A 24,895-nucleotide genomic window follows, 5' to 3' on the forward strand; every position below is an offset into this window, starting at 1 on the left:
ACCCGGGAGGTGGAGGTTGCAGTGAGCCAAGATCACACCACTGTACTCCAGCCTGGGTGATAGAGTGAGCCTCAGTCTCCAAAAAAAAAAAAAAAAAAAAAAAAGGTGGCTTCAGGACCAGCTAGATCCAGGCAGTTGCAGCAGCATCAGACCATCTATTTGTCCCTATCTCTTGGCTCTACTTTCTGCATTCATTTCATTCATAGGCACCTCTCCTCCCATGTTGTAAGGCAGCCACCGGCAGCTCCAGTCCGCCGCTTTGCAAACCTCGGTGGGTATAATTAAGCTGCTTCCTTCTGTAGTACCTGTAAAAATTCGGTGTTCACTCTGCTTGGACCGACTAGATATATGTGCCCATTCCTGAAGCAATCATAGTGAATTGGTGAATAGAATACATGAATTGAGGCCAGCAGCGGTGGCTCACACCTGTAATCCCAGCACTTTGGGAGGCCAAGACAGGAGGATCACTTGAGGCCAGGAGTTCAAGACCAGTGTGGGCAACAAATTGAGACCCTGTCACTACAAAAAATTAAAAAATTAACTGAACATGGTGGTGCACACCTGTAGTCCTAGTCACACAGGAGGCTGGGGTGAGAGGATTGCTCACGCCCAGGAGGTTGAGGCTGCAGTAAGCTATGATTGTGCCACTGAACTCCAGTCCTGGCAACAGAGCAAGACCCTGTCTCTGAAAAGCAAACAAACATGAATTTGAATTTGAATTGGCCAAGCCTGCATCATGTACCTACCCCAGAGCTCACGCTGGGTAGGCTGAGAAAGGGACAGCCCCATCTAAATCACAAAAAACAGTGGTGTCAGAGTGCTCCCCAGGGGAGCATCAAGGTATTGTCGGCCAGACGAAGGGGCCTGGGCATGGAGCAGGCAGAAAGGCAGATTCCACTTCGTCTGGTGACAGGCATCATGAGTCTCTGGCTGAGTCAGCTCCTCGTTTCCTGGCGCTCCATCCCTCTTCATTTTGGATTTTGTGGAAGTCAGTGTCCACAGGACCATTTGTGTCTGGGTCTCAGCTCTGCTTCTTAGTAGCTGTGCTATCCTGGACGGAAGAATTAGCCTTTCTAGGTCTCAGTTTATTCATCTGGAAAGGAGGATGATGTTCGTGTTCCTTTTTTTTTTTTTTTTTTTTGAGACAGAGTCTCACCCTGTCGCCCAGGCTAGAGTGCAAGTGGCACGATCTCGCGATCTCGGCTCACTGAGACCTCCGCCTCCCAGGTTCAAGCAATTCTCCTGCCTCAGCCTCCTGAGTAGCTGGGATTACAGGTGCCCACGACCACGCCCAGCTATTTTTTAATAATTTTAGTAGAGACAGGGTTTCGCCATGTTGGCCAGGCTGGTCTTGAACTCCTGACCTCAGGTGATCTGCCTGCCTCGGCCTCCCAAAGTGCTGGGATTACAGGCGTGAACCACCATGCCTGGCTGTTATTCTTTATTTTCTTCCATCCACACTATACTGTTCACACTTAAGGAGTAGGGTATTATATTTCCTTTTTTAAAAAAACAACAAAAAAAGAGAGAGACAGAGTCTTGCTGTGTTTCTCCGGTTGGGCTCAAACTCTTGGGCTCAGGCAATCCTTCTGCCTTAGCCTCATGAGTAACTGGGACTACAGGCACAAGCCACCATGTCTGGCTTATGTTTACTTTACCTTCTATTTATGAGAAATGATTATATCCATTTATGATGCGAACATAAAGTCTTGGCTGGACACCGTGGCTCACGCCTGTAATCCCAGCACTTTGGGATAGGTGAATTGCTTGAGGCCAGGAGTTAGAGAACAGCCTGGCCAATATGGTGAAACCCTGTCTCTACAAAAAATACAAAAATTACCTGGGTGTAGTGGCCTGGGACTGATAATCTCTTGAACCTGGGAGTCAGAGGTTGCAGTGAGCCGAGATTGCTCCACTGCACTCCAGCCTGGGCGACAGAGCGAGATTCTGTTTCGAAAAACAATTTTTTAAAATTTTAAAAATAAATAAAAAACACAAGGTCTTTAAATATATTAATTTAATTTAAAAATTAAGTCCATTTAAAGAAAAATATTAAGTAGAGAAAAGTTACAAGAGATATGGGGACATTTTCAAAAGCAGGAAAGCCATCCTGGAATGGTAGATGTCAGAGAAACGCTGAAGGCAGGAAGATGTTGAGAGTATGGACTGGGAAAATGCCTGGGCCTCAATGTCAGCTCCTGGCCTGTTCCCCAAATCCCCGTAAGACAAGGAAGAGGAAGTGACTGATGTGGTCTCTGTGAAGTCTCACACACAGCGCAGAAGGGCCATGGCTACCCCAGGGATGGGTGCGATGACTCCCTGGGGCCATGGCTTTCCTCCCTCCCTTCTCTCTTGCTCCTCCTGACCCCACAGCATTCCCAGCAGTTTCTGACAGGCAGGTGAGAAAGCCTGGGTCAGGGAGGCTGTGGCAGCTGCCTGTGCAACCAGCCCTGTGTAGCGCAAGTCTCTACAGCTCAGGGTCTGGAAGGCAGTACTAGGTGTTGGCAACATTTTTTTTTTGAGACAGTCTTGCTCTGTCACCAGGCTGGAGTGCAGTGACGCAATCTCGGCTCATTGCAACCTCGGTCTGGGAGGCGACGTCTGTGGTGGAGAAAATGACTCAGTTAATTCCCCCCATCCCGCCAACTTTTTTTTGTTGTTGTGGGGGGGATGGAGTCTCGCTCTGTCGTCCAGGCTGGAGTGCAGTGGCTCGATCTTGGCTCACTGCAACCTCTGCCTCCCGGGTTCAAGCGATTCTCCTGTGTCAGCCTCCCGAGTAGCGGGGATTACAGGCACGTGCCATCCCGCCCAGCTAACTTGTATTTTTAGTAGAGACGGGGTTTCACCATGTTGGCCAGGTTATTCTTGAACTCCTGACTTCAACTGATCCGCCTGCCTCGGCCTTCCAAAGTTCTGGGATTACAGACGTGGGCCACTGCACCCGGCCTAGTCTTTCTAAAAACTCTTGCAAACAGCAAACAGACACAAGTCAGGAGGAAAAACGGAGAGCCAGAGAGGTTCTACAGATGGGATCGGAAAGCCTCAGGTACTCGTTCTCATTTTTGTCAAGCTGGGTTATCTGGTTTCCCAGTGAGTGGCAGAGGTGACAACAGTCACTGCGAGGACATGAACTCCAACAGCACAGCGAACAAGGCCACTTACAGATGACTTTCAGGGTGCTTTCGTGTGCATTAACATTTACTTGTCTTTTTATTTTATTTACAAAATAATAGTACAAAATTGATATAGTTTTTTTTTGTTTTGTTTTTAGACAGAGTCTCGCTCTAAGTGCAGTGGCAAGATCTGGATCTCAGCTCACTGCAACCTCTGCCTCCCGGGTTCAAGTGATTCTCCTGCCTCAGCCTCCAGAGTAGCTGGGACTGCAGGCGCCCGCCACTACACCCGGCTAATTTTTGTATTTTTAGTAGAGAGGGGGTTTCACCATGTTGGCCAGGCTGGTCTCGATCTCCTGACCTCGTGATCTGCCCACCTCGGCCTCCCAAAGTGTTGGGATTGCCTGTGTAGCTGGGATTACAGACAAATGCCACCATGCCTGGCTAATTTTTGTATTTTTAGTAGAGAAGGGGTTTCACCATGTTGTTTGTTCAGGCTGGTCTGGAACTCCTGACCTCAAGTGATCTGCCCACCTCGGCCTCCCAGAGTGTTGGGATTACAGGCCTGAGCCACTGTGCCTGACCAATACATAGGGCAGTTGCTTGAGCCAATGAGGCTCGCGCCCGGGGTGCAGGGGCGGGAGCGATCACGTGGCGAGTGCACAGTGGTCAGGCCCGGGGGGTGGGGGTTGGGGGGAGCGGGGAGGGTGGAGTGGGAGCGCCCGGTCCGCCAGGAGAAAGCGGGGTCGCAGTGAAGTTGGTCATTGAACCTGTGTGGAGTCAAACTCCCAGGGCCGGGAGAGTCACTATTCTTGGGGAGTCGACCCCAGCCCGCCCTGCACCCCTGCTTGGCCATCCTTCCGCGGACTCTGGGGATGCTGGGGGCAGAATCCCGCCTCATTCCGCTCTGTCCACACGCCCCCACCCCAGGACTAGGGCCCGGGAGATGCGACCGGGGGCGAGGTGGGCGCCGGGCTCCGGTGCCCCCTGTAAGCTTGGGGCGACTGGGAGGGGACCGCGCGCAGGCAGTTTCCTTTGGACTGAGGACGTGCGTTTCCTCTCGGTGCCTGTTTTCTCTCCGTTTTTGGGTTTTTGTTTTTTTGTTTGTTTGTGTTTGAGACGAGTCTTCGCTGCGTTGCCCAGGCTGGAGTGCGGTGGCTCGATCTCGGCTCACTGCAAGCTTCGCCTCCTGGGTTCACGCCGTTCTCCTGCTCAGCCTCCAGTCAGAGTAGGGATTACAGGCGCCGGCCACCACGCCCGGCTAATTTTTTTGTATTTTTAGTAGAGATGGGATTTCGCCGTGTTAGCCAGGATGGTCTCGATCTACTGACCTCGTGATCTGCCCGCTTCGGCCTCCCAAAGTGCTGGGATTACAGGCGTGAGCCACCGCGCCTGGCCTCTCTCTCCATTTTAAAGACTGACAGAACCGGGGAAGTATCCCGGGGCCGGGGCGGGGAGGGCGGCAGCCGCCTCTGCCTGGGGAGAGAGCCCTGGGCCGCCGACTGGGATGCGGGCGGGGCCGCAACAGGAGCGGACGAGGGGAGGCCGGGTCGAGGCTGGGGCCGGGAGGGCACCTGGGAGCCGGGCAGCGGGTGTCGTGGGAGCGCTGTCCGCCTCTGCCCGGTCCCTGCTCCCCACGCTCTCCACCATCCGGGTGGCCGAGGTTGGGGCGCGGGAGGCTGGGCCGGGGCGGGTCCCGGTGCGGGCGGCTAGTCAGAGCGGGAGCCAGGAGCTGCCGGCCCGGGCAGCGCCCGGAGCGAGCCTTGCAAATGCCAGCGCCGGGGGGAGTGGACGGAGGTTGCGCCGTGGGACCTGAGAAGACGCTGAAGGTCCCCAGGAGGGAGTGGGGGAGCGCGCGATCTCCTGACCCCCGGGGCGTACCTAGGCGGGGCAGGGGCCGGGCGCAGGGGCAGGGTGCGGAGCGGGGGCAGTGGGGACGCGCGACGGGTCGGGCACCACCCGCGGCCTCGCTAAGTCCCAGCCGGCGGGGAAGAGGCATTGCCGGAAGGCGGGGATCCGCGCCGCCACGGTGTTCATCTGACTCCTGCACAAACCCCGGAGACAGAATAAAGAGAAAAGATAAACCCTGTCAGCGCCGCCTGCTTCTTCCCTCCGCTCTTCTGCCAAATTCCAGTTTACTTTGGGGTGGACTTTTCCAGTTGGTGTTGGTTGGAAAAAAGCCTCCCCTCCAGGTAACGTCGCGGGGAGAGAGTTCAGAGCTTCGCCCCAGACACTGACTGGTGCAAGGGAGCCTGGGCAGGATCTTGGCAGAATAGGAGGGCGGCTAGGACGGCGCATCGGGGTGGATCCCTGACAGAGGGACCCCAAGCCCGTCGTCCCCAGACCCTGCCTTTGCAGACTGCGGCCCCTTTCCCGAAGCCTGCAGCCGTGGATAGCGTTGATCCAGCCCGAGCGGCTCAGTGCGCTGGTGTTGCCCTTGTCTTCTCTGCAATTTGGCTGAGCCCAGGTGGTGCCTGCCTGGCCGCGATCCGCTTGCTCTGCGCCCGGTGCCGGCAGGCGAGGAGCAAGTTTGGAGGCTGCTCACTTCCCACCCACCCCCTCGCCTCACCCCCAGGGGTGACTTAAGGCTTTTCTGTCTTTGTCTCTTCCTCTTTTTTGAATTTGCTCTTCTGTGTGCTCTTGGGTGTTGAAAATAGTTTAGCTATTTCAGAGACATTTGGGGCGACCTTTGTGGTGAGAGGTGTGGGTGTTGGGGTGGGCAAGGGAGGTTCTGGGGAAGCTTTTTGGACTGGACTGCAACCCTCAGCTGCAGGTCTGACATCCACCAGATGTCAAGGAGCTACCCAGGCAGGTCGTTGGCACAAAGCCTCCCTGTTCTGCCAGGGTGCATGACAGAGCCTCCAGCAATGAGGGTAGGGGAGTATGGAAGCTGACTGCCCGCAGAGATGTTGCCAGGATTTGGGGTAGCTTCCAGTGACCCTGCTGGATCCTAATTTCCAGAGGAATTTTGGAGTGGTTAATACCGCATCCTGTAAGACACGGGCAGTGGAGACAGAGACACCTGGGGGTGATCAGCAGCCCTTGGACTTGCCCACAGGCTGAACTTACCTGGGATGTGGTAGGCAGTGAATAGGGGGTCTTTGAGAAGCTGGCATGAATTGCCTTTGTGGTAGGTTGTCCCCCACTCCTCTCATCCCTCTTTCCTATAATGTAGAGTAACAAGATGTTTCCCACAGCACAGAATGACTTTCCAGTGAAATGACATAAGGTGGTTAAGCATGAAATAACATTGAGTCTCCTAGTGAGAAAGTTCCTCCCTTTTCAGTTCTCTGCGAATCCTTGTGATTTCTTTTAGGGGAAAGTTTCAGGTTGGTGCTAGTCTGCCTTTAACACCTTTTAAACCCTTGCTAATCTTCCTTTCGTAATAAAGAGCAGACCTATGGCTCAGGTCCTCTAAGTGGGGAACAGTGCCTGACTAGAGCTTAGGTTGTTTTTGCTTTTGTTTCATTTATTTTTAGGATTTCTTCCTGGTTAATAGTCAGTGGTACTGATTTTTTTCCATTTGTGGTAGTGATATAAAGCATCACTTTAAACATATGAAGTCACAAGAATGAATCTATTTATTTATTTATTTATTTATTTTGAGGCGGAATCTCACTCTGTAGCTGAAGTTGGAGTGCAGTGGGTGCAGTCTTTATCTCACTGCAACCTCCGCCTCTGGGGCTCAAGCAATTCTCGATTTCAGCCTCCCGAGTAGCTGGGATTACAGGCGCCCGCCACCACGCCCAGGTAATTTTTTATTTTAGTAGAGACGGGGGTTTCACCATGTTGACCACGGTGTCTTGAACTCCTGAGATCAGGCAGTCTGCCCGCCTTTGCCTCCCAAAGTGCTGGGATTACAGGCGTGAGCCACCGCGCCCGGCTGAAATGAATCTATTTAATAGAAATAGTAGTAATAATAGTACAAGTGTTATCAAATATAGTGGAAATCCTGCAAGTGGTCTAGGAATGACTGATGCCAGGGGAATGTGTGTCTAGCAGAAGAAGCTGCTGTGGGAACTCTGGAGCCCATCTTCCCCTGGACTTGGAGTCCCTTCTGTTTTCTGCCCTTCAGCATTTTATCTGTGGAGTGGTGGTGAACAGGTCAGCTCTCTAAAGCCAGAAGGATGTATGGGATGGCTGGTCTGAGATAGCCTGGGTCTGCTTTGAGGGCTGAAAAGGAAAATGTGTTTGATAGAAAAGCAGATGGATGGGACCGGTTCCTGATTCTGAGTATAGAATGAGTGGCGGTTGTGGGGTGGAGATGAAAAGCCCCCTGCACAGAGAGCTAGAAGTTCTCTTCCTGGCTCACCTACTGACTGTGGTGTGATGATAGATTTCATCTCTGTGAGCCTCCGTTTCTGCCTCCCCACAAAGGGCTCATGAGGCTCAAGTCAGATCATGTGAGTGGAGATGCGACGGAAAGGTACTAAATGCTGCATGAAGGCGAAGGGGGTTGATCAGAACTGTTCCCACTCTTCTCTCCCTGAGCCTGTGCCCCTGGTGACCAAGGTCAGATGTCTGGTGGTGACAGCCCCACCAGTAGTAGTCAAGACCAGCCAGGTGGGGGCCAAGGAGGCAGCCAGGTGGGTATGAGCCTGGGCAGAACTGGTCTGTGTGGGACGAGGTGGTGGGGGAGTTGGGGGGAAGGACCTGGATAGAGACAGGGAGGGATTGGCTGTGGCCAGGGTGCCCCAGGCCCATGGAGTCTTTTCTTTCTTCCTGAATGTGCTGTGCTCTTGCCTGCAATGCAAGCAGGCATTAGCTTTCCCAGCCCCTGGCTTCATCTCATTGTTCTGTTGCTCCAACCATCCTGATGGCTTTGGCCATGGACTTAACCTACCCAAGGAGAAAGAGTGATTGGTTTCATCATGGTGCTAAGTGACCTCTGCTTCCCTTGCTGTATCTGGAGTTTCTTTGTCTTTAAGCATCTGAAATCAGTGCAGTGAACACTACTGACCCTTGTTCTGCGGGCGCTGGTGGCCACGGGAGGCCTGGAGCAGGCTGTAGTTGCCAGCCTCTCTTAAGCATTCCCCAAACTCCATGCTGGGTGTTAAATGTGATGAGTTCTTCCTTCCTCCCCCTCTCATCACAGGGTCAGGTCAGGCTCAGGCCCCTTCTCATCCTTCCAGAAGGCTTGATCCATCCATCGGTCTTCCCAGCACCTTTAATTGACAGGCTTGTGCAGATAACTCTCTTGACTCTTAGCCTTAAGGGTTGAAATGGTCATGCGTGGCTTGCAGTGACTGCCCAGTGGTCTTTGTCATCCTCCTGCTCTCTCCAGGCCACTTGGAAATATTGCGTATTAGGGGACAGGGAGGTGTGCCAGGCAGGGCGGTAATGAGACAGATGTCCCATATAGTCCCAGAGCTAGGAGACTCCCAGGCAGTCTTGGTAGTTCCCAAGAACTGTGCGCCAAGCTCCAACTTCAGTATCCCTTTTCAAGAAATTGTCATGGTTCTCATCATGTGGGACTTGACTGTGCTCTGCGGGAGTGGTAGGGCAGCCTGGAGGTTATGCCTCTTTCTCCCCATCTTCCCAGGTTTCTGGCACATGGGATCCTGTAAAAGCAGTGGTGTGTCTGAGAGGGGACTGGAGTTGAGCATGGCTCCCAGGAGACACCTGGATGAAGCATTCCTCCGAGACTGCGGTTTGGAAGCCACTTTGTTTTTCAGAGCCTGCTTCTTATAGATGTGGGTAGTGGGGAGCTTGGCTCTCCCAGGGGGAAAACAGGCGCCTTTGGTGGAAAGGACAGAGGCAGAGGAACACAATCAAAATATGTACGTTCGTGGCCGGGCGCGATGGCTCACGCCTGTAATCCCAGCACTTTGGGAGGCCAAGGTGGGTGGATCATGAGGTCAGGAGTTCGAGACCATAATGGCCAACATGGTGAGACCTTAAAACTCTGACTCTACTAAAAATACAAAAATTAGCTGGGCGTGGTGCTGCGCGCCTGTAGTCCTAGCTACTTGGAGGCTGAGGCAGGACTATTGCTTGAACCCAGGAGGCAGAGGTTGCAGTGAGCCAAGATCACATCACTGCACTCCAGCCTGGTGACAGAGCAAGATTCTGTCTTAAAAAAAAGAAAAGAAAAGAAAAAAAAATCAAATCTCACTGGGCATGGTGGCTCGTGCCTATAATCCCAGCACTTTGGGAGGCCCAGGAGCTTGAGACCAGCCTGGGCAACATGGTGAGTCCCCATTTCTACAAAAAAATATTAAAAGAAAATTAGCTGGGCATGGCAGCACATGCCTGTGGTCCCGGCTACTCAGGAGGCTGAGGTGTGAGGATCGCTTGAGCCCAGGAGATCAAGGCTGCAGTGAGCTGTGATGGTGCCACTTCACTCCAGTCTGGGTGTCAAAGCGAAACCCTGTCTCAACAAATAAATTTTTAAAATCTTATATTTACCTCACAAAACCAATACCAATTACTAGACCAGCTTCTAACACTCTGGTCTGAACCCCTGGCAGGGAGCTTGCACCCAGTAAGCCCCAGCTCAACACCACATCCTTGTACCAAAGAGAGTTGGAGATTAAAATCCAGAAAAGCAAAGTTCACGCTTCTTCTGGATTTGGAGTCTCAGAAGATGGTTTTATTGTTTCTTAATTATATTCAGTCTTCTTTTAGCTTTAAAGGGAACGTCACCAGGTGCGGTGGCTCATGCCTCTAATCCCAGCACTTTGGGAGGCCAAGGCGGGGGGATCACCTGAGGTCAGGAGTTCGAGACCAGCCTGGCCAACATGGTGAAAACCCGTCTCTACTAAAAATAGAAAATTAGCCAGGTGTGGTGGCGCATGCCTGTAATCCCAGCTACTCTGGAGACTGAGACAGGAGAATCGTCTAGAACGTGGGAGGCAGAGGTTGCAATGAGCTGAGATCATGCCAGCCTGGGTGACAGAGCGAGACTCTGTCTCAAAGGAAAAAAAAAAAAGGAATGTCTAGATGCAGTAGCTAAGTACGCAGAAGCCATTTCAGTGTGGGAGGCGAGGTGACTGAATCCAGGAACTCCAGGTTTCTGGCTGAGGGTTGAGACCGTCCATGGTCATTGTGATGAGATGAAGACAGAAAATGAGCTGGGCTGGGGGATGGTGGTCATCTCTGGAAGTGATTAGTTTGAGACTCCTATTGGGTAGCCCACTGGGCAAGGTCAGTAGGCAGTTGAGGAGCTGAGAGGGTTTGGAGCTGGGATAGACTCCAGCCTCACCATGTGGGCAATAGTGGGGGTCACAGAGTGTGAAGATGGCCAAGAAAGAGGTCTGGGCGGGGGTCTGGGGAGTCAGCAGCCAGGCATGGGCCGTGGAGAAACAGATGCCAGGGGAAGAGGAAAGGGGAGTCAGACCCCAAGGGGAAAAGAGTCACTGGAGGGAGGGGCCAGCCCCGTGTCACATCCAGCAGAGACACCAGGTACAGCAGAAGGACCTTGGACATGACCATGAGGAGGGCCTTGTTGGCCATGACCTGGGAGAGATGGGGGATGAGAGCCTGGGGGACCACACCATGTCCCCAGCACACGAAACAGTGCCTGGTAGACAGGGTGGATTTATGGATGGATGGACAGGTAGATGGATGCAAAGACAGATGAATAGATGGACAGAATGGATGGATGGACAGATGGAATGAATGATCAGAAAAGGCTTCATGAACAAAGTGAGACTGAGCTGCATCTCCATGGGTAGATATAAAAGCAGAGGACTCTCCTCTTGAGTCAGGAATGACCCAGTGTCCTGGTCCAGGGAGGAAGTCAGCCTCCTTGACTGGGGACACTTGTGGCAGATTTTAAAGGCCCTTAAAATGAGGCCAAGTGAGGTTGGACTGGTCCGAGCCAGCTGAGGACTCCTCAGCCACGCGGCACAGCTGCCTGAGGGGATGTGTCACTCAGGGAGTTGCTGGGACCTACTGGGCCCAGCGTTGCCATCAGCACCAACAGCTTCAGAGAGGGGGACACATGCTGGGGTGACTCCAAGGCTGTGGGCGGCACCTGCCTCAGGGAACAGGCACAGAGACACTACTGGGGGACACTACTGGGGGACTGGCCACCCCCCTGCCCTGTGCCTAGGTCACAGCCTACACACTGCAGCCGTGTGCCCCTCACACCCAGCAGGTTCCTGCTCCAGCGCGGCTCCTGGACTGGCCCCAGGTGCTGGCCCCGGGGGTTTCAATCCAAGCATAATTCAGTGAAGCATGTGTTTGGCAGCGGGACCCAGCTCACCGTTTTAGGTACGTGGCTCTAACTTCCCAGCCTGTCCCACCCTCTCCTGTCTCTGGAAAAATCTGTTTTTTTTCTCTGGGGCTTCTTCCCCTCTGGCCTCCAGGCCTTAGGCACGAAACCCTTCCTTTCTCCATGGGGTCTGGGGGAAGCGGGCTAGTCTCAGGTTAACTGGTTTGAAGGGCCCCTAGAGTGGGAGCAGCCGCCTTCAAGTTCCAACAGTGGGACACAGCCTGGTCCCGGGGCCTGGGCTGGGATTGGGCGGGATCAGGGCTGCACCCCTCTCCCAGGGCACATGTCTGAGTGAGGGACAGAGGCCGGTTCTGATGAGGGGCCCTGCAGTGGCCTTAGAGACAGTCCCGGGGACCCCAGGGTCTAGGCTGAGGGCTGGATGCCCATCCAGCCTGGGAGGGCCACACGGGGCCCTGGGGACACAGGGGTCACCTTGAGGGAAGACCAATGGAGGGCACAGAGAGGGCTCTGGGTCTAGGCTGCAGCTCTGTGGCCTGTGCAGGGTCGTAAGGACATGGGGACATAGAGGGATGGGTGAGACTGGGTGAGGTTCGAGAGCCCACCTCTCCCAGGACAGTCGCAAGAAAGGAGAGGGTCTCTTAGGGCAGAGATGTGTCTGTCCCTGGAGCCCGATCACCTCTGGGACCCGGTGTCTCTTTGTTCACAGGTTGATCTCCTGCCTTCATTTGAGGAAGGGCACCTTAGACTCAGGAGGTGACTAGCAGGGAGTAAACGGGGGTGCAGAGAACTCCACGGCCGCCAGGTGAAGTCCAGGGGCATCAGAGGCTGCTGGGGTGGGCATGGGGGCTGCGGTCCCCCGAACTCTGGGGGAGCAGCCCCAAGAACCCAGCTGCTGTGAAGGGTCCTGTGGTCGGGCTGGTGGGTATGGGGCAACGGCAGAGCCCCAGGGTGTGTCTGGGTGGAGCCCACGCTTCACCGGGAGAGCTGAGTGGGCCAGGCTGGGGCACAGCCTGGTGCCCCAGGGGACGGGAAGCTCCAGGCCATGCCAGGCTTGGGCCTCCCCACACCCTGCCAGGTCAGTTTTGTGTGCTGTGAGGGAGACTCCTAGATTCCAAACTCAGACTCCAGAAACCAGGAAGGAGGGAGCACAGCCTGCCCTGGGTACACACAGGGAAACCGAGGCTGCAGAGGAAAGGGCTGGGCAAGGACACCTGGGAAAGGTGACTTGGGAAGGGCTCCTAGGAAGGCACAGGGCTGTCTGCTCTCCAGAGGGCTCCAGTGGAAAGGAGGGAATGAGGAGGGAAGGAGAGGCCTTGGGTGGGCCAGACGGCCACACCATGAACCCTCCCAGAGACTTTAGACAGAGAGAGGCGCTCCACAACACCCCACACTCCCTCTGCCATCTCTCACCTCCTCCTCTGTCCACACAGGTCAGCCCAAGGCCACCCCCTCGGTCACTCTGTTCCCGCCGTCCTCTGAGGAGCTCCAAGCCAACAAGGCTACACTGGTGTGTCTCATGAATGACTTCTATCCGGGAATCTTGACGGTGACCTGGAAGGCAGATGGTACCCCCATCACCCAGGGCGTGGAGATGACCACGCCCTCCAAACAGAGCAACAACAAGTACGCGGCCAGCAGCTACCTGAGCCTGACGCCCGAGCAGTGGAGGTCCCGCAGAAGCTACAGCTGCCAGGTCACACATGAAGGGAGCACCGCAGAGAAGACAGTGGCCCCTGCAGAACGTTCATAGGTTCCCAGTCCCCACCCCACCCAAAGGGGCCTGGAGCTGTAGGATCCCAGGGGAGGGGTCTCTCTCTGCATCCCAAGCCATCCAGCCCTTCTCCCTGTACCCAGTAAACCCTGAATAATTATCCTTTGTCAACCAGAAATCCTTCTCCCTCTCTTCATTTCTTATCTCTCGTATAATGTGATGCTTCTCCTGGGTTCTCGGTGTGGCACTGGGGGAATCCTGGCACCAGTGGGAAAGCAGCCTGGAGGAGAGGATCACAGTCTCCCAGGGGTGTCCCCTCGGGAAATAGGCCAGGATAGGAGGAGTCGGCTCACTGAACACCAGTCCCTCCATTCTCTCCCTCCCCCCCTTCCTCCTTGCAGCTCAACCCCCAACTCGCTGCCTGCTTTCTGGAGGGAGCTATTTCTGGCTGATCCTCCAGATACGCCCTCTGTCCCTATCCTGGTCTGGACCCTCTACCCACCCGCGGCCTGTCTTTCCTCAGCCTGGAAATCCTACTCTGGGCGTGGAGTCCCTCTGCTTCTGGCCCTGGCCCCTGGAATGCCCTCCTTCGTCTCTGCCCAGCTCCCCACCCCTGAGAGCTGGACTGTCCAGGACACTCCAACACCATCAAATTCATGAGCTCTTACATTTTGGGCCCACCTTGATTTTTCACCTGACAGCAGGTTGAGAGGTGTGAGAAAAATAGGAGGAAGCCAGGAAGGAAACACACGTGAAAGGCCTGCAAGAGGATCAGGACACTTGCAAAAGATAGGCTCTGAGCTCCCCAGGAACCAGTGCAAGAAGGGTAATAGGTGCTCCATCATTTCTTTCTTTTTTCTTTTTTAGATGGAATCTTGCTCCGTTGCCCAGGCTGGAGTGCAACGGCACGATCTCAGCTCAACATAACCTCCGCTTCCCAGGTTCAACCAGTTCTCCTGCCCCCAGCTTCCTGAGTAGCTGGGATTACAGGTATGTGCCACAATGCCTGGGTAATTTTTGTATTTTTATTGGAGATGGGGTTTCACCATGTTGTTCAGGCTGGTGTGCTCCATCATTTCTAAGAGATTAAACAAGTCTTTGCTCGAGGGAAGTTGGTGTTCTCAATGCTGAGGCCAGGCATTTCCTCATAATTAAAAGTGGGGATGTGTTTTACCCAAGGCCTCACTATTGATGGGATTTGGGCTCTGACATGTGCACAGGTGACTGCCTGGCAGCCCTAGGACATGGAGAGTTTCTCAGATGCTTGGCACAGACAGTCACTGGCCATCTTTGGAGGAAGCATCATTTTTGGGAAACTCTTCTCCATTGGATCCTGAGCCTCAGGTGGAAAACCAGGTCCTGTGTTGAGCATTTCTCTGTGAGGCTCCCTGGGTCTGGGGCTCCAGCTCCTCTCTGAGAAGAAAGTGTTGGGGGGAGAGAACATGGCCCAGCCACACCCAGCCCCTCCTGCATGGTTCCTGTTGAGCAGGGTGTTAGAGGGGTGGGGGCACCAGCAGTGGTCAGGCCTGTGTTTCTGTGGGTGGGGCCAGGGAGGGACCCTCAGGGCATCCTAGGGAGTCTCTCCCATGGCTCCTGTTTCACTTTCCTGTGGCTGCTGTCACAAATGACCCCTAATTTAAAGGCTTAAAACATCACAGGTTGATTCTCTCCCTGGTCTGGAGTCACACATCCAAAATGAATCATAGAGTGCTAAAATCAGGGTGCCAGCTGGGCCAGGCTCCTTCTGAGGGCTCTGGGGAGAATCTGTTTCCAGGATTTTCCCAGATTCTAGAGGGTGCCCTGGGCTCCCGGCCCCTTCCTCCAACTTCAAAGCCAGAGCTCAGCATCTTCAAATCTCTCTCCCACTCTTCTCTCTGTCTCTCTCCCCACCACCTTCTCTCACCCTCTCTCCTTCTCTCCCTTTCTTTCCCTCTACCCCCACAGCTGCTCTCACTCTGACCCTCCTGCCTCCTTCTTTCCCTTATAAAGACCCCACCTTGGCCAGGCACGGTGGCTCATGCCTGTAATCCCAGCACTTTGGGAGGCCAGCGTGGGTGGGTCACGAGGTCAGGAGATCGAGACCTTCCTGGCTAACACGGTAAAACCCTGTCTCTACTAAAAATACAAAAAATCAGCCAGGCGTGGTGGCAGGCGCCTGTAGTCCCAGCTACTCAGGAGGCTGAGGCAGGAGAATGGCATCAACCCGGGAGGCAGATCTTGTAGTGAGCCAAAATTGTGCCACTGCACTCCAGCCTGGGTGACAGAGCGAGACTCCATCTTAAAAAAAAAAAAAAAAAGACCCCACCTTGGACCCACCCAGATAACCCAGGATCATCTTCCACCTCAGGCCCCTTAACATCATCACATCTGTAAAGTCCCTGAGGCCATACAACACAGCACATGGACATGTCCCGGGACTGGGACACAGCCATCCCTGGGCCCTAATTCAGCCAACCACAGATCCTTTGCCTCTTTCCTTTCTCTTTCTCTGGGTATAAGAAGGGAATGCAGAGAGGTTGGTCAATGAATACACACTTACAGTTAGGTGCAAGGAATGTGTTGTAATGTTGGATAGCAGAGTAGGGTGACTATAGTTTGCAATAATGTGTTGTATATTTCAAAATAGCCACAAGAGAGATCTTGAAATATACTCAACACGTAGAAATGATAAATACTCAAGCCATACCCCAAATATCCTGACTTGATGATGACATGGTGGATGCATGGAACCAAACAGCACATGTAACTCAGAAATGTCCAATATAGGCCGGGTGTGGTGGCTCACACTTGTAATCCCAGCACTTTAGGAGGCCGAGGCGGGCGGATCATGAGGTCAGGAGATCGAGACCATCCTGGCTAACATGGTGAAACCCCGTCTCTACTAAAAATAGAAAAAAAATAGCTGAGCATGGTGGCGGGCCCCTGTAGTCCCAGCTACTCTGGAGGCTGAGGCAGGAGAATGGCGTGAACCCAGGAGGCAGAGCTTGCAGTGAGCCAAGACTGCACCACTGCACTCCAGCCTGGGTGACAGAGGGAGACTCCACCTCAAAAAAAAAAAAAAAAAGAAAAGAAATGTCCAATATCATGTATCAGTATAGTCTTTTCCATTAATAAGAAAGGCAAAAAAAGTAGTTAAGCATAAACTAGCCATTTGACCTAGCAATTCCAGCCCTAGGAATTTATCTAGAAGAAAGGAAAGCTTGTGTTCCAAAAAGACATGTACATAAATGTTCTCAGCAGCCTCATTCACTATAGGCAGCAACTGGAAACAACCCAAGTGTCCGTCAGCTAGAGAATGGATAGACCCATGTGGTCTGTGCATACAGTGGAGTACTGCTCAGTTGACTAAAGAAAAGAAACTATGGGTACAGGTCACAGGAGGGATGAACTTCAAAACATTACAGTAAGTGAAAGAAGTAAAACTCCATGAGGGAAGTTGGTGGGTATGGACGTATTTTTGAACTGACAGAATTTTACTCGGTTCATTGGGGTATTAGGTATTGAGTCCCTGTTGACCAGGTACAGTGCTAGGTTCGGCCATTACAGAAATCAGAAGCAGACACCAGCTCCATTGTGATGAGACTCACCCGATCAGCCGTTTCTGATGAACACTCAGGTACCCTGACTCTCACTGCTCACATTTGCAGGCTTTATTTAATGCCACTTAAATCTCCCTATTCCCCAAGTCTCCTTTCTTTTTTCTTTTTCTTTTTAGACAGAGTCTTACTCTGTCACCCAGGCTGCAACATCCATCTCCTGGGTTCAAGCAATTCTCCTGCCTCAGCCTCCCGAATAGCTGGGATTACAGGTGCCCAACTCCACGCCCGGCTAATTTTGTATTTTTAGTAGAGACAGGGTTTCGCCATGTTGGCCAGGCTGGTCTCGAAATCCTCCTGACTTCAGGTGATCTGCCTGCCTAGGCCTCCCAAAGTGTTGGGATTATAGGCATGAGCCACCATGCCTGGCCCCCAAGTCTCCTTTCTTTCCAACTCCCCTTATTAGGCACAGCTTTTTAAAGCAATCCCTGCCATACCCATGGCTTTAATTGTTTTCTATATGCTCTGATGACAATAAAATTTAAATGTTTTTATATAATAACTATTTTACATGACACCTCATTCACTAGAATCATAAATTCAAAGTTGCTCTAAGAAAGTAATAACTAAAAAATTGTCATATTCTTAATATGTAATTTTTTCTTAGTATGTAAATTTTAGGAAATTTCCTTAGTTGTTTGACTTAGTGTATGTGTTATTTTTTAAAACATGAGTTGTGATGTCACAGAATGGACTTAGCCTACAGAAGTTTCTATCCAACTTTCAACTAGAGAGCTCCATTTCAATCTGATACTTAAGAGTCCAAAACTAGATTTTTTTTTTTTTTAGACGGATTCTCACTCTGTCACCCAGGCTAGAGTGCATTGGCACCATCTTGGCTCACTGCAAGCTCCGGCTCCCAGGTTCAAGGGATTCTCCTGCCTCAGCCTCCCAAGTAGCTGGGATTACAGGCACCTGACATCGCACCCAGCTAATTTTTGTATTTTTGTATTTTTAGTAGAGACAGGGTTTCACCATGTTGGCCAGGCTGGTCTTGAACTCCTGACCTCGTAATCCACCCAGCTCGGCCTCCCAAAGTGCTAGGATTACAGGCGTGAGTCATTGCATCCGACCGAAAACTATCTTATTCCCCATACCTGTTCCTCTTCCTACATTGTCTGTGTAGGAGAAAGTCACTGCTACTTACCCAGTCCTTCAAACTAGAGCCTTAGCAGCCTGTTTTTCCTTTTCCTTCCCCTGTTCTTCCACATCTAATCACCTAACGCTTCCTGTTCTCTCTCCCAAATGATCACAAAACTTTTCTGTCCACTTCAGTCATTTCCACTGCCTTTAGCCTTATCTGTTCTTCCAGATGAACATAATGTCTCTCTCTCTCTTTTTTTTTTTGAAACAGAATCTCTCTCTGTTGCCCAGGCTGGAGTGCAATGGCGTGATGTTGGCTCACTGCAACCTCCATCTCCTGGGTTCAAGTGATTCTCCTGCCTGAGCCTCTCCAGTAGATGGGACTACATACAGGTGCCCGCCACCACACCAGGCTAATTTTTTTATTTTTAGTAGAGATGGGGTTTCACCATTTTGACCAGGCTGGTCTCGAACTCCTGACCTCAAATGATCCACCCACCTTAGCCTCCCAACATAATCTCTTAATTGGTCCCACTGGTTCCGTGAGTCCTTCTCTATTGTGCAGAGAGACCTCACTGCAAACACATCTGATAGAGACTGCTCACCTCTGTGTGGTTCAGTGACTGTCATGTTTCCAGAATAAAATTTAAACTCTACTTAAACTCTACTGCTGGACAGAGAATGAGCCTTTGTATTCCAGTTTCATTCACTGCCCGGCACTGTAGTCTTAGACAACTGAACTCTCTAAGCCTTGGTTTGCTCATCTGCCTGAACTCACTGAGTGTTGGGGCTATTTCAGGCCCATGCAGTGCCTCATCCTTAGAAGGGATTTAATGTTGAATGAAGGGGAGGAATTTAAAAATCCACATAAAAAACTTTTTTTTTTTTTTTTTTGAGATGGAGTCTCGCTCTGCTGCCCAGGCTGGAGTGCAGTGGTGCGATCTCAGCTTACTGCAACCTCTGCCTCCTGGCTTCAAGTGATTCTTCTGCCTCAGCCACCTGAGTAGCTGGGATTACAAGCATGTGCCACCATGCCCAGCTAATTTTGTATTTTTAGTAGAGTTGGGATTTTGCCAATTTGCCCCAGCTGGTCTCAAACTCCTGACCTCAGGTGATCCACCTGCCTGCGCCTCCCAAAGTGCTAGGATTACAGCTGTGAACCACCGTGCCCAGCCATTTTTCTTAAAATATACTAGTCTACAATGTCACTTCCCCTCCATGCTTGACTTCTACCTTTACTTTCTGATAATCACAATCATCTTGTGGGGATCAAGATTCCTCAGGACTAAATTTTGGCCCCACCTTGAGCAGTTGTGGGACCTTGGGGAAGTTACTTGACCTTTCTATCTAGACTTATTCTGTAAAATCTGTAAAATGAGACTGTTTCTGAGGGTTAAATTAGTAGGCCACAGTTGTAACAGTGTCAGGCACATAATGCTTGCCAGATGTTGACTATTCATCCTTATCCAATGAGGACAGTGGTTCCCCACTGTGGTGTTCTCAATTTTGTATAAGAAAATAATGTTTTATGCATTATTAGTAAAAGAAATGTCTGAGGCTGGGCGTGGTGGCTCACACCTGTAATCTCAGCACTTTGGGAGGCTGAGTCGGTCGGATCACCTGAGGTCAGGAGTTGAAGACCAGCCTGACCAACATGGTGAAACCCTCGTCTCTACTAATAATATAAAAATTAGCCAGATGCGGTGGCACGCGCCTGTAGTCCCAGCTACTCGGGAGGCTGAGACTGGAGAATTGCTTGAACCTGGGAGGTGGAGGTTGCAGTGAGCCAAGATCGTGCCACTGCACTCCAGCCTCGTCAACAGAGTGACACTCCATCTCAAAAAATTAATAAGTAAATAAAAGAAATATCTGAGTATCCCTGCCGTGGAAAGAAGAAACAGAGCGAGAAAAGGGAGTTGGTAGGTCCTAGCATTACAGAGCTGGGAAGGATGTGTTCAGTCCCTATTTTATAGACGAGGAGGGAAGTGTGATGTGTCCCAGGGTTTCACTGAGGATACACAGCCATAACTCTCTATTGAGAGTGGGACCAGGGCCCTGGGGGTAGCTATGGTCAAGTTGCAGACAAGAACTAACACTTGTAAGACAGGAGAGAAGCATTTAGTTACAAAAGCAATCAAAAATTTGTGTGTAACTGCGTTTGGTGAGCAAATGAAAGCTGTCAGACTCAGAAAAACAGAACTGCTGGTGGAACTGACTTTAGTAACTGGGGTTTTCTTTTTTTCGTTCTTTTTTTTTTTTTTTTTGAGACAGAGTTTCACCCTTGTCACCCAGGCTGGAGTGCAATGGCATGATCTCAGCTCACTGTGCAACCTCCGCCTCCTGGATTCAAGTGATTCTCCTGCCTCAGCCTCCCGAGTAGCTGTGATTACAGGTGCCCGCCACCACACCAAGCTAATGTTTTGTATTTTTAGTAGACATGGAGTTTCACCATGTTGGCCAGGCTGGTCTTGAACTCCTGACCTCGAGTTGTCCACCCTCCCTCAGCCTCCCAAGGTGGTAGTATTACAGGTGTGAGCCACCACGCCCGGCTGTACCAGGGTTTTCTATTGAGATTCTTGCCAAGGGTGTCTTGTAATAACAACCCCCCCTGCACTTTGTTCAGGACTGGAAAGCTCAGGCAGCCCAGGGTGAATAAAAGCCTGAGTAGTGCAGTCCCCACGGAGGGGTTGGGCGGCCACAAGGTGGGCAGCAGCTAGGATGGGCATTGTGAGGCATTGGGGGGTGCTGTGGGGCTGGACATTGTGAGTCACTAGCCTGACCTGGCTGTTGCCTGGTAACCAGGTGACATAGGAAGCTTTGTGGGTTATAGGCATCAGCCAAGGCCAGCCGCCCTCAGTCGGTAGCTGGCAGTGGAGGGAGGAGGAGGAGCTCCGACTGTGCTCTTTGACGGCAGTTTTTGTGCCTCTCAGTGCTTGTCGTGCGTTTCTTTTTGAAGTAAAACAGCAGGTCCCTGACCTCATAGACCATCCAGTTTGGGAGGTGGTGGCAGACTACGGGCTGAGGCCCCAGATCTGCCTGGGATCAGGCTGCTTCTACAAGTGCAGGGCCACCCTCAGTAGTGTGGCTGCCAGGGCAGCACAGTTACAATTTCATCGAAGGCTCAGGCAGGAGTGGAGAGGAGTGTAGGTGTCCCATGGGGAATATACTGACCTGTTGTGTGTGCCCCAAAGTCAGCTCCAACTGTGGCTGGCCTAGGGGGAAGGTGGCATCCAGTTATGAATCTGATATTTATGAGGCCGTGGCTGCTGCAACATCAGAATCCACTACTGTAGAGCCTGGCAAGCTGGATGTGGGAGCCACGGAGGGCCAAGACCTGCAGCACATCAGCAACCAAAAGATGCCCACAGGTAAAAAAGCCACGGGTGCCGTTTACCCTCTGGCACACCTCTGGCCACCGCCACCCCCTTCCCATACCCTCATCCCCAGAGACATCCTCAGCTTCCAGCTCCCTCCTGTCCATAGCCAGCTTTCCCAGGTCTGGGGCATGGGAGACAAAGGCTGGCTCTGCCTCCTGTCTTTGTCGTTGAGACTTTTTGATCTAGAAGAGGGAGAGCCCTTTTCTCAATGAAAATTCAAATACCCCAATTTTGGAGTCCCCATCCCATTCTCTAGCCTCACCTATCCGGCCGATTTGGTACCTAAATGAAGGAACCAGCTTAGGGTCAGATGTTTCTTTTCTCCCATCCCTTAAGGTACTGAATAATTGGGATAATTCAGGCCCAAATATTTGGATTTTTTTTTTTTTTTTGAGACGGAGTCTCACTCTGTTGCCCAGGCTGGAGGGCAGAGGCACGATCTCAGCTCACTGCCACTTCTGTCTCCCGGATTCAAGCAGTTCTCCTGCCTCAGCCTCCTGAGTAGCTGGGACTACAGGAGCGTGCCACCACACCTGGCTAATTTTTTGTATTTTTAGTACAGGTGGGTTTCACCTTATTAGCCAGGATGGTCTCTATCTCCTGACCTCGTGATCTGCCTGCCTCAGCCCTCCAAAGTGCTGGGATTACAGGTGTGAGCCACCGCGCCCAGCTGGAGATTTCTTAAATTCAAAATTCAAAATTATTTTTTGAGACAAGGCCTCACTTTGTCACCCAGGAATGCATTGGTGCAAACACAGCTCACTGCAACCTTGACCTCCTCAGGTTCAGGTGTTCCCCCCACCTCAGGCTCCTAAGTAACTGGCACTAAGGCATCATGCAAATTTTTCTATTTTTTATTTTATTTTTTGTAGAGATGGGGTTTCATCATGTTGTCCAGGCTTGGTTCACTTTTAATAGTAAAATATACCTCAAATGTGTAGATATTTGCTTTCACTTTGGGCAATTATGAATATAGCTGTTAAAAACCTTGCTGTGTCTTGTTTGGAAACATAATTTTAAAAATATAACTAAGGAAACACTTAGGATTATGATTACTTGCTTATATGGTAAGACCAGGTTTTTCTTCGTAAGAATTCTGGGCACGGTGGCTCACGCCTGTAATCCCAGCACTTTGGGAAGCTGAGGCAGGCAGATCACGAGGTCAGGAGATCAAGACCATCCTGGCCAACATGGTGAGACCCCGTCTCCACTAAAAATACAAAAATCAGCTGGGCGTGGTGGCCTGTGTCTGTAATCCCAGCTACTTGGGAGGCTGAGGCAGGAGAATCGCTTGAACCAGGGAGTCAGATGTTGCAGTGAGCTGAGATCGCACCACTGCACTCCAGCTTGGTGACAGAGCAAAACTGCATTGCAAAAAAAAAAAAAAAAACTGGTAGAATTTTTTTTTTCCAGTGAAACCATATGAATGTAGTGTTTTTGGTTTTTCCTTTTTTCAATTATTGCTTCAATTTCTAAAATAAATATAGGCCTATTCACATGATCTGTTTTTCCCCAGAAGACTTTTGGTCTTCTAAAATAGATAAAAAGGAATGGGCTCATTTCATCTCATGTATCAAATTGTGGGCATAGATGTGTTCAGAATATTCCTTTATTATTTTGTGATTTAACTGCTCTTCAATTGATGCTATTAGTACATTGTAACATCTCTCTTTCCTTTGTGGTTAGCCAAGGTAGAGGTTTATCGATGTTACTGATCTTCTCAAAGAACTGGCTTTTTGTTTTGTTGATTTTCTCGGATGACTTCCTGTTTTCTATGCCATTGATTTCTGCAATCTTTGTTTTTTAGCTTAGAATATGAATTTAGATTTTTCTCATTATTGACACTGCATCATGAATGTAGCTCACTGAATTCAATCTCACTGAAATGTACACTAAATAATTAAAATAATTAATAAGTATGTTTCACCACAATTTAAAAAGTAACACAGGATAAATGATAAATGTAGTAGCAGGATATGTAAATCCACAGAATTAAATGGTCTTGTAACATTTTGAAAAATAAGGAGATTGGCCTGGACCTTCAAATGGGCAGGAGGTGTGATGAGACGCTCTCACTGAACCATACAGTGCCTTTCTGTATTAACCGGTTCTTAATGAGAATATTTCACATGGTTAGGTTGCCCTAGCTAGAAAGCCAAGGCTCTTTCTTTCTGCTTCTCTCCTTTGCTTTCCTTCCACACCAAAGAGAATGGTCCAGCAGCAGCTCAGTCCATGCTTGTCAACCACCCACCTCCATAGACTCCAGCCCTGGTCCCCACATCCCCCAAGGCTCCTAGTGGGATTCCTCAGCAGCACCAGTGCACTGACTGTCACTCTATGTTCTCCTAGGTTCTGTTCCATATCTGGAGGATTGTGCACTTGACATTGTGGAGGACATGTTACCTGAAATGGTAAGATGCATTCCTTCATCTGGAAGAGAAATTTTTTTTTTCTGGGGCTTCTTTCCTTATTAATAAAATGGAGATATAAAAATCTGACCATGTACATAACAGATGACTAAGATAATTTTCTTGGTGGGGGGAATATCAAGTGAATATCGTATTTGATTGCCATTGTCAATCAAGCTTCCATTGATCATGGACTCTAGCAAACAGCCATTTGAGTTTATGACCAACTGAGGCCTGATTGACAATGACAGTAAAAAATGACAGCATCACCTACAAACTGTCTGGTAGTGAGCATATTTCTTAGTAGCAACTTTTTCTTCTTGAAAAGTAATTTTGTATTTGCCAGCGAACGTGGACTTGCAAATGTTCCATGAAAACCCATTGCCTTTTCCACAAGCATTTTCTATGCTTTATTTGGGGGCCAGTGACTTGATCACTGTTTGACATGTGGTTTTCTAATGTCACCATGTGAATAAAATACCTGTGCCAACAGGACCCAGCATGATCGAATCCTTATGGTGTTTTCCTTTCTCCTATTGTAGGTCAACTATACAGCCCAAAATTCCTACGGTATGTATTCCTTTTTTTTATTATTTTAAAAAAAGCTTTATTGAGACATAGTTGACATGCAAAACAATTCACCCATGTAAAGTGGGTGATTCGGTGTTTTTACTATATTTACAGGGTTGTGCAACCATTGTTACAATCTTATTTTAGAACCTTTTCATTTCCCCTCAAACCTCGTATCCGTTAGTGGTTACTCCTCTCTTTTCCCAACCCCCACATCCCTGTTTCTAGAAAGCCACTCATCTACTTTGTATTGCTCTAGATTTGCTTATTCTGGCCATTTCTTTTTTTTTTTTCTTTCTAACTTCTTTTCTTTTTTAAGTTCTGAGATACATGTGCAGGATGTACAGGTTTGTTACATAGGTAAAAGTGTGCCATGGTGGTTTGCTGCACCTGTCAACCCATCACCTAGGTATGAAGCCCTGCATGCATTAGCTGTGTATCCAGATGCTCGCCCTTCCCCTGCCCCGACAGGCCTGAGTGTGTGTCATTCCCTCTCTAACACCGTACGTATTCTAAGACCACTCCCTTGCTGATGACAAATCTAAGTGATGGGTCACGGGGGACTCTCTTGCCTGTTTTTGTCTGGAGAGTCTGCCTGGCTTCAGGTTCCTCATTGGAGTGAGGACCTGGAGTGCAGTGTGAGAATCAGATGGCTCAGTGAAGAATTGTCATCATCCACTGGAGTCCCTGGAAACAGCCATATCATTTAGATGATGTGGGTTTGTGTGCACGAGGGTTGGGAGGTAGCTAGGGGTGAATTAATGTGTAGTGATTGTGAATGTGTTTGTAAATGTGTGTTTTCTTCCAAAAACGTGGACCCGCATGCCCAGCACAGTATAAGTGTCACTTTTCTTGAAT

The 24,895-nt window shown here is 50.5% G+C and overlaps 2 protein-coding genes across 13 annotated transcripts in view; both read left to right on the forward strand.

The window, feature by feature from the left end:
- LOC101140402 (immunoglobulin lambda-like polypeptide 1) overlaps positions 1 to 13,857 on the forward strand; it is a 41,804-nt gene extending 27,947 nt beyond the window's left edge. For 2 of the 3 annotated variants that reach the window (XM_063704964.1, XM_063704963.1), the window contains 2 exons: positions 11,215 to 11,330; positions 12,723 to 13,857. In XM_063704964.1, coding sequence (XP_063561034.1) covers positions 11,215 to 11,330; positions 12,723 to 13,042 — 436 coding nt within the window. In that variant the 3' untranslated portion in view covers positions 13,043 to 13,857. Of the gene's footprint in view, positions 1 to 11,211; positions 11,331 to 12,722 lie in introns of all 3 variants that reach the window. The other variant, XM_063704962.1, reaches the window with a different exon arrangement.
- LOC115931907 (aspartate-rich protein 1-like) overlaps positions 12,851 to 24,895 on the forward strand; it is a 34,298-nt gene continuing 22,253 nt past the window's right edge. For 4 of the 10 annotated variants that reach the window (XR_008675190.2, XR_008675189.2, XM_031005318.3 and 1 more), the window contains exons 1-3: positions 20,555 to 21,050; positions 23,409 to 23,470; positions 24,010 to 24,037. Coding sequence is in view for 2 of the 10 variants with exons in the window: in XM_031005318.3 (XP_030861178.2) it covers positions 20,837 to 21,050; positions 23,409 to 23,470; positions 24,010 to 24,037 (304 nt within the window). In the remaining 8 variants the exon portion in view is untranslated. Of the gene's footprint in view, positions 12,986 to 13,870; positions 13,994 to 17,963; positions 18,076 to 19,953; positions 20,075 to 20,541; positions 21,051 to 23,408; positions 23,471 to 24,009; positions 24,038 to 24,895 lie in introns of those variants that run through there. The other 6 variants (XR_010133170.1, XR_010133171.1, XR_010133172.1 and 3 more) reach the window with 6 other exon arrangements.

The sequence above is a fragment of the Gorilla gorilla genome, chromosome 23 (genome assembly GCF_029281585.2).
Source record: "Gorilla gorilla gorilla isolate KB3781 chromosome 23, NHGRI_mGorGor1-v2.1_pri, whole genome shotgun sequence".
In the NCBI taxonomy this organism is placed as follows: domain Eukaryota; kingdom Metazoa; phylum Chordata; class Mammalia; order Primates; family Hominidae; genus Gorilla; species Gorilla gorilla.